Source organism: Triticum dicoccoides, chromosome 2B (genome assembly GCF_002162155.2).
Source record: "Triticum dicoccoides isolate Atlit2015 ecotype Zavitan chromosome 2B, WEW_v2.0, whole genome shotgun sequence".
Lineage (NCBI taxonomy): Eukaryota > Viridiplantae > Streptophyta > Magnoliopsida > Poales > Poaceae > Triticum > Triticum dicoccoides.
In genome coordinates this window covers 135736068-135745586 of record NC_041383.1, presented here as the reverse complement: position 1 = coordinate 135745586, position 9519 = coordinate 135736068, and the positions used below count along the sequence as shown (strand labels likewise).

General features: G+C 39.6%; 1 protein-coding gene across 1 annotated transcript; it reads right to left on the bottom strand.

The window, feature by feature from the left end:
- Positions 1–3432: 3432 nt before the first annotated feature.
- Positions 3433–7867, bottom strand: LOC119367381. Its single transcript, XM_037632904.1, has 6 exons — positions 7760–7867; positions 6565–6690; positions 5249–5425; positions 4944–4997; positions 4711–4839; positions 3433–3891 (listed from the first exon to the last, which is right to left on the bottom strand). Exons 1-6 carry the CDS (start codon positions 7856–7858, stop codon positions 3535–3537), a joined length of 942 nt encoding a protein of 313 aa, XP_037488801.1. The 5' UTR covers positions 7859–7867; the 3' UTR covers positions 3433–3534.
- Positions 7868–9519: the final 1652 nt, after the last annotated feature.

Genomic DNA, 9519 nt, shown 5'->3' with positions numbered 1-9519 from the left:
AAGCCTCCCACTTATGATTAACCCCCCTCGCAAGCATCCGCAACTACAAAAAAAAGAATTTAGATAAATCTAACCATATCATGAAACATATGGATCCAAATCAGCCCCTTACGAAGCAACACATAAACTAGGGTTTAACCTTCTGTCACTCTAGCAACCCATCATCTACTTATTACTCCCTCCGTCCGGAAATAGTTGTCATCAAAATGGATAAAAGAGGATGTATCTAGATGTATTTTAATTCTATATACATATCTTTTTATTCATTTTGATGACAAGTATTTTTGGACGGAGGGAGTACTTCCCAATGTCTTCCCCTAGGCCCAAATCATGGTGAAGTGTCATGTAGTCGACATTCACATAATACCACTAGAGGAGAGACAACATACATCTCATCAAAATATCGAACGAATACCAAATTCACATGATTACTTATGACAAGACTTCTCCCATGTCCCGAGGAACAAAAGTAACTACTTACTAAGCATATTCATGTTCATAATCAGAGAAATATTAATTATCATAAGGATATGAACATATGATCTTCCACCGAATAAACCAACTGGCATCAACTACAAGGAGTAATCAACACTACTAGCAACCCACAGGTACCAATATGAGGTTCTGAGACAAAGATTGGATACAAGAGATGAACTAGGGTTTGCGAGGAGATGGTGTTGGTGAAGATGTTGATGTAGATTGACCCCCTCTCGATGAGAGGATCGTTGGTGATGACAATGGCTTCGATGTCCCCCTTCCGGAGGGAAGTTTGCCCGGCAGAACGGCTCCGCCAGAGCCCTAGATTGGTTCTGCCCAGGTTCCGCCTCGAGACGGCGGCGCTTCGTCCCGAAATTTTGTTCTGATTTTTTCAGGTCAAAACACACCATATAGCAGAAGATGGGCACCAGAGGTCTGACAGGGGGCCCACAAGGCAGGCCCCCCCACCCTTGTGGATGGCTGGTGGCCCCCCTCTGGTGCTTTCTTCGCCCAATATTTTTTATTAATTTCAAAATGACTCTCCGTGAAGTTTCAGGACTTTTGGAGTTGTGTAGAATAGGTTTTTAATATTTGCTCCTTTTCCAGTCCAGAATTCTAGCTGCCGGCATTCTCCCTCTTCATGTAAAGCTTGTAAAATAAGAGAGAAAAGGCATGAGTATTGTGCTATAATGTGTAATAATAGCCCATAATGCAATAAATATCGATATAAAAGCATGATGCAAAATGGACGTATCAGTGCGGCCGCCGCACGCCGGGGGAAGGGGCCTGCGAGGAAATGGTGATTTCCTCCACCCTTATCCGTTTTTATCTATGTTTTTAGTCATTTTTAGTATGAGTTTGCAGTCGGCGATGGATTTTGATCCTTTTTGCCTGGCATGAGCTATGGTCCTTTTGTATCGGATGAATTTAGTATGTTTGTTATTATTAAGCGTGCTCTTTGTGTCCATATACGTAGCATTGTATGTGTTGCATGGATTTGGTGGTTCGGATATGAGGACACGACTGTGACTTAACCAAATGAGGGGTGCCCAGTCCACTTCGTGTGCATGTGTTCGGTTACGTCCGCATGCGTCTGAGGGGCCGGATTTGGTGTATCCGGCTGTAGATACTTTTAGAGAGAAACAAAACACCCGAAGGGAGGAGAAGGGGAGTTGAGTGATGACAACTTACGTGAGGCAGGGCGAGAAAGATAGAACGTAGGCACATATGTGTTGAGTGTGTGGGTGCCTTTTGTATGAACTCTAATAAAGGTTTGATGTTTCCTACATGGACCCTGGCAATGAATGAAACTCTCTTAGGAGGCTCATTCGAGCGAATGGCGTCATAAGAGAGCTTTCCCTACAAAAACAACTTTCAAGGAACTTACAGGAATTGCCATGCTATAATAGAGACATTTGTCATGCTAAGGAAAATAATTGTCATGCTATAGTAGAGAAAATTGCCATGCATTTCAAGAATTTGGCCATGCTAGCTTGAGCAGATAGAATTTCCATGTGTTCCAAGGATTTGCCATGCCACTGTAGAGAATTGCCACGCTAAGAAAAAAAGGGAAGTTGTCTACATATTCAGGATTACTATGCTATAAAGTAATTTCACTAATATTCAAAATAGTTTTGAGAGGAACAAGAAGCGTTCGGGAGGGGGGGGGGGACCAGAAGGGTTTTGGGGTTTATCCGGCAATATCGGGTATTACCGATAAATTATATATATGTGAAATATATTTTGGTGATGTTAAATTAATATTAAAAGCCTCTAATAATAGTTAGAGGCTTTTATATATAATTTAATATCAATAGGCCTTAAAAGGACACGTGGTGGAGAGCTACTTGGGCCACTTGGACCCAAATAGAGGTGGCGCCCCTTCCTCCCTTGTGGAAGGAAGGGGGTATGCCGAATTGGAGGGGAAGTCCCCCTCCTCTTGGCCGGCCAAGGGAGGGAGACTTTCCCCCCTTTGTGTGGTGCCCCCTCTCCCCTCTTCAACCTATATATACTAGAGATCTGGGCACTTTTGAACACACAAGTTTTGAAGTCTTCTCTAATTCTCTAGTTCTAGTTCTAGTTGATCCTAGTTGATCAATTAGAGCTAGACCTAGATCCTCTAATCCTTATAATTAGAAGCACAGTGTGGTTCTAATCTCCTACCTCTAATTCTCCAGCAACGATTAGTTCTGGACAGTGAAGCGCTGCTAGATTGTTAAGACAGTACGCTTGCAACTCGTAGAGATGCCGTGCTTTCGGTCTTCCGTTCGAGGGACTGTTTTTGGGCAGTTTGTGGGATCGTTGATCTACGGTTCGAGGGGCTCCAAGTACGATCTACACTGACTTATCTCTTTCGCTGCAACTCGGAGTCGGTAACGATCTGATCCAAACCATTTATCACATCTTCATAGTGTTCCTGGGTGATCGTAGGACGATTTTGTTTGTTTGTTTTCTACTATGTTTTCCAACATTATACACGCTTATAGGTGGACTCATGGGGTTCTTCATCAATCGACACACAAGTTGCGTCATGGTTTACCACCTACTAGCTTCGTCCTCCTAGCGTATAAGCACCTTTCAAGTATCTGATGGTCAAAGGGCAGGACAACGCCTCAACATGATTGTAAAGATTAGAGGCTAAACAACGACTAAGATTACGTGTGACATAAACATTACAACCCTTGGTCCTCCCTGTGGATAACAACAACCCATGATATTGTATACATCCTTGGTGGTGCGACATGTGGCTTCCCAATCATCGTCGCGATTTCTTCACGTCAAATCGGTAGCACGAGCAATTTGCGCTCAATTTGTGTCAATGTGATAATTCCTAGTATGCATGATAGACAGCCTTCGGAGTTTGGTCAATTTCTAGTGCATTTGTTGTTTCTATGATAAACTTGTTTCTCGATGTATACTCAAAATTTATAGGAGTAAATTCATCGCTAATGTGCATAATACAGTAACACATAGTGTCTTATTAGGCCAGTATGAGTTTGAGAAGACAAACTCAAGGGAAACATTATTACACCACCACGTTCAAAGTACACCTTAGTATTACACACAACCTCCTGGCCCGCCATAGAAGCACCCGGAATTAACAATAGGAGTGATAGAATAACATTTATTGTTGGATATAACAGTAGGCAAGTCCTTCATGATGGGGCTGCTCCTTCCATCCCGTTCAATGAGGCGCAAGTCAGTAAACGATGCCGCACGTCCCTTGCCACCAGGAAGGACGCCACTGCCCAGTGGAGGAGTTGGAAGCGCCCTTTCTGCGAACACGAAGCCACCAAACGAGAACTGGTTTGCCTTTTTTGCCATGTATGTGAACAATGATTGTGGGTAGTAGCCCACAACCGTTGGGACGCTGTTGAAGCCATAGTACACCCACCAGTGTCCACTTTGGTCATCCTATCATAGATCATTATTCACAGTTTAAGTAATATATCAAAATTAAGGAGTGCTTCGGTCCATGCCTCATAAAACAAAACAAAAGAACAATTTATTTTATCCACCATTTTTTTGACCAAGACATGCCGGATATTATTAATTAGTTGGCTGATCAGGGTGTCAGATCCATTTTACACCCTAGATCCAAATTAGAACCTATCTTCTGAAGGGAAATCAATCGAGAAGTAGTGTGATCTAGTGATGGCAAGCAACCGCTCCTAGCTACTTGCCGCTTAAGATCGGAAGTCATTTTTTTAGAGCAGAAAGTTGGGAAGTCATTCTTTCAAGAGATCAGAAACTTTAAGCAAGAGTAAGAGACCGACATGATAATTTTGAATGGGTTGTAGCGCAAAACATTAGAATGGTTCGACAATTTTAACACATGGTCTTGGATTCTCAAAAAAAAAAAAAACATGTGTGGAGTAAGCTACTTCGAGTCTCTGATCAAATTAGCTTCGTTTTGTCAGGACGCAATCGTGGGGATGTAGCAGCTGATGCTTTCACTATAAAGTTTTCTCTAGTGGTGGTGCTCATAAAAAAATTCATGTCAAATATAAGCAAATCTGATATCATTTGTTTAAGTCTAGCTTTTACTGCAAACAACGAGTAGAACATTCCATAAAAAACAATAATACGCCTAGAAGATTGTGTTACAAGGTTTATAGAAAGAAATTTAATCATCGTTCATTTTTTGCTGGGTATTCATGTAAGGCTTAAGAATTAAAAAATATAGCCACCTATATAGCATAACTGAGAAACATGTTCTAACATAAATCTTACCTTCAACACTCGAAGCGTAACCTTTGAAGATGGGTTTATGCGAGCTCCCGGAGTAACAGTAGCACCGCTTGCTGCTATGAAACCGGGACAATCCATGTTGTAGCACCCGGTACTCTCATATCCATCCCTCTGTTACATGGATAATCATTCATGCGGACATATGTATGTAAGCTTACGATCATAGGCAGATCATTTCCTGGAAAGTAAAGTAATTCAAAACATCTATAGCATACCGTCCAGTAGGTAAATAAATGAGGATGAGAGTCACCATATTTTTCTGGAGCAATCTAAAATGAAGAGATACAAGTTAGAAAAAAGTTAAATCACCTATTAAAAGTAACAAAAAGTAAGGGTGTACCATAAACAACCCCATAAATAGAAAATATAACACAGTAGTGTTCTTTATAGTTTGACAAAAATACGTAGTTAGGTCCCCTAGAAAAACTTAGCTAGCTTTCTAGGGAGTCCCGTTTGAGGTCTAAAACAGTTATAAACACAAACAAATTAGGAACTCATGTGAATAAAGAAGTTTTCTTACATGCCATCCAACACTAACTCCATTATAGCTTGATTTCCGGCCATCTCCACTATGGCCAACCCAAATTCCACTGCGAGTTAATTGACCACGTTTTAGCTCATGGCTGTACACATCAGTGGTGACACGCAATCCATAGTAGCTAGCATCAGGGCCTCCCCATAAGTCATGCGTTGCATACTGCATGGTGAACACATCCAAATTTATAAGACGGGAAATAAGAAAGTAACAGAGCAAACATGCATCTCTATCATCTAGAAATATGTATATATAGCTAAGAAACAACACTTCCATAGTTGTGTTCAGCCCTTCGCCACAAAGAAACAAGAGTTCCCAACGAAAAAATCATGGAATTATCAGTTGATCTAACCCTACCTATAAATTTAATGGATAGCTTACTTATCTACTGTATGTGGTCGAATCATTACATGGTTTTGAAAACATTAGGAGTAACATGTGTGTTTGCATTTATTTTTCAACATTTTCTTTGGAACATTTATGTTATATATTGTACAAACAACAAAACTCACATTCTTATGTAAACTGAGAACCAATTTACTACAATGCATCCCTAGTGATATGATTAGGAGTGTGGTTGTCTGTAGGCCGAGCTCCATGGAAGCCCTTATCCTCACCCCTCCAACATTGCTTTGAGACTTGTGCTAGCCAACTAATTTATTACTTGAAAGTTTCTCTCAAATGAAACAACATATATACTTCAAACTTTGCAAGTAAAATAAACTTTAGAACTTTAATGTGTGAAAAAACTTTCAGATTTTTTGGTCCAACAAAAATATACAAAATGAGATTTTTTTGAGTAAAAAAGTTATAAGTATTTATGGCATAACAAACAAAAGTTTTTCCTATATTGTAGTTAGATCGTTTTGCTGTCCAGTAAAGTTTGAAGTTCATATGTTTATTTGTTGGGGATAAACAAAAGAAGGCAAAATTGACTGCATGGATAGCGATGCAGAAAATGGGTGGGTAGATAAGGTGTGCCATAGAGCCTGAGCTCCACCACAACTTTCCCTATGGTTAGCAAGGAAGTACATAAAGATGCAAAATTAACTAAAAATATTACATAAGCCACCACCATATCTATATCAAAGGTTAAAATGTGGGTTATTTACAAATCTTGTCAGTTTACAACTACAATAAACAAAAATAAAACAAAAAAGTATTACAAAACACATGAAGAACTACAATTAGTACTAAGTAAAATCTTGAAGTGTAAATCAACACATACATTTAGATGAAACACCTGTAACCCGGGGTTAAATGAAAATGACTTTCAATACAATAAGTCAAGATAAACTCACATATAGTACACCAGATGAATTATTTCCTTGTCCGGAAAATTTTGCCTCGAGGGAATTTGACTTCAGGCTTGGTAACTTCCGTTTGGCTAAACTATATACCATATCTTGTTGCAGTGAATTATTACCCTTCAAGGTGAAATATAAGATGTACATCAAACATGAAAATTTTGATGTTGATGGTGTAATAATGCAATACACTGGTGCATGTGCTTGGACATAATAGTATTGAACTAGGAAGCTAGTGTCATGAACTAATGAAGGTTCTACATACTAGATAACTGAAACATAACTAATACCACATTTCAATGAACAATGCTGACTACAAATATGGTTTGGTGGTGGATTTCAATGATATGTATAGGTGAACACAAATCGTTTCACATCTAGTTCCTTTCCACGCGGATCTACATACTCTAGGTAAAGATTAATTGCAAATAGTTCCTATTCTTTCTTTGCATCCATCCTACTACCATTGCTATTAGCAAACGAGCGTGCGATAGTGGTTAAAGGAGCCAACTTAATAATAATTGACTAATATAGATAGGTAAGAAAAACACATAAAATGTGATAACAGATCATAACAAGTTCTGGTTACCAAGGGTAACTATGTACTTGACCTAATTTTTTTGTTGCTAGTTCCCTTCTCTCCCCCTACCTATAAAATACACTTGTAATGATAAACCTCACTGGCTGTGTAAGCAGTCTAATTAAATTTGTTCAGGGTGGGCTAACACCCCCTAGGATTTTCAAAGAAACTATGTACTCAGGCTAAATACCACTCATTTGATCTAAAAAAGCCAATAGGGCACCACATCTCACACTTCCTTCACCTCCAACCCCGAAAGAAAGATGGGAAATATAGGAACCAAAGAATGCAATATGTTGGTAACATCAGATGGGGATTGTCTTAGAGTCCCCCCTTTCCTAGATGAGGTTTCCTACTGTGGCCAGGGAAGCAACAGCATGGTAGCACCTATATGATGCATTAAAATTTTAGTTCCTTGTCGATCCATGTTCCCATCATTCCCTAGCCTATATTTAACTCCACCATACATCCGTATTATTTCTCTTAAAATACACAACTTAGTATTAGAAAAAATTCACTAGAGAAAACAAGATTTGGCACGCCACCAGTAATAACAACGCTCACAAGCACATAAAGTTCTATGAAATAGTATTGTATTCAAACATTTACCTCTTGAAGAACAGGGTATAGTCGAACACCCCTGTTCGGATGTGCAAGAAGAAATATAAATACATGCATTGTTTGTAGGAATAAACTAAGTTTGGCCATTTTGGGATGCTTGAGGATGAAGAGCACAATGTTCTCGGCGGAACCCCCTATATATAGATCTGATGTGTGCGTATGGTAGGTACACATAGGGTGTCCTTAATGAAGATTTATTAGTTGTACGAAATATGCGGATCCTCCTAAGAAAATATTGATTCATTGATATGTTCAATCATGCATATTAATACTTATTCTATCTTTTGCAAGGATAATATATATACACGCATATCTTACATCTTTACATAAACAAATTAACTGTATAGGTGTAATTTTTCTATATTAAAAATAATATATATGCAAGAAATTAATAGACACTCTAGAGAGGTATGCACATGAGGTAAATGAAAAAGATATGAATGCATTATGTTGCTACACGTAGGCGGGTACTGATAAGCATAGTGCGAATCCTCACAATTATAGTAGTGGACGCCAGATGCCATTGTTCCATGCATGTGTCTTGTAAGTAAATATGAGAATACTAAAGCTTTAAATGTACAACCCAAATCGATATATGCTATTAAATACAATAGATATATTATAGATTATCACAAGCAGTAGCATTTGTAATAGTATGAAGGGTGGAGAGGATCACCGCCGCATAGCCGGCAAAGGGAAAGGAGAAGTGGTGCGACCGAAGTCTCCTGGCCCTAATTGGTTCCATCGATGGGTTGCACACTACTCACACAAGCTAAATGGGAACATTTAGTACAGTAAAACCGAACCCTTTCCCTCTCCGCTCACGTGCTACGTGTTTCCATCCATCTATTTTTGTGCCTGGGTGTCGTAAGTTGTCCGAACTGTGGGTCAGCTGTCCTAAGAGGCTGCTTTTCCATGGGCCTAAACGGAGCTCGCTGGTTAGCTGGGCCTTCATCAACCTCTTCCAGCCCATTTAACTGAATAGACTTCCCCTTGTGTAAGTCCATCCAAGGGCCTCCTGTTTGGCGCTCTCTGCACAACTTAGCACTGCTCGCGCCCATGCGTGACGTGAAGCGGACCCGTCCATTAAACACGAAGATTGGCTGACTGTTCTGCTTGTTCCGCTCCTATTAAAAAGCGATTATTGCGCTCCCTCGATCTGGAGATCTCGTGGTTGACCCACTGACTGCTGACTTTAGGAAAATGTTCATAAAAAATGAAAAAGAATAGTGAAGTTGAAAAGAATTTGTACTTTTTTTGAAAAAATCCCAAACTTAAAAAAGTTCACAAATTTGAAAAAGTTCATGAAAAATGTGAAAAGTATAGTGAAGTTGAAAAGAATTCATATTTTTTTGGAAAAAATCCCAAACTTAAGAAAAGTTCACAAATATGAAGTTGCTGCTTATGCTGCCCCTAGTTGATGCTCCTGGAAAGGATGGAACACCAGAAGAAGTTGCTGCTTACGCTACTCGTAGTGATGACTATGATTCAGTCCAATGCCTCATTTTAACTTGCAATGATCCATTACGCAATTCATAATTGGGCCACTAGAAGTTCTGTATAAGAAACAGGCAATGACCGACATTTTGAATTAACCAAGGCCCTGCTTGAATGCAAATTGAAAGAGGGTTTCTCAATGAGTGAGTATATAGTGAAGCTTGTTGGCTATGTCGAAGCCGGTAAGACCGAGTCTCAGAAGAAGAACAAGGGCGGAGCCTCTAAAGAGACTAAATGTTTCTACTGCAGGC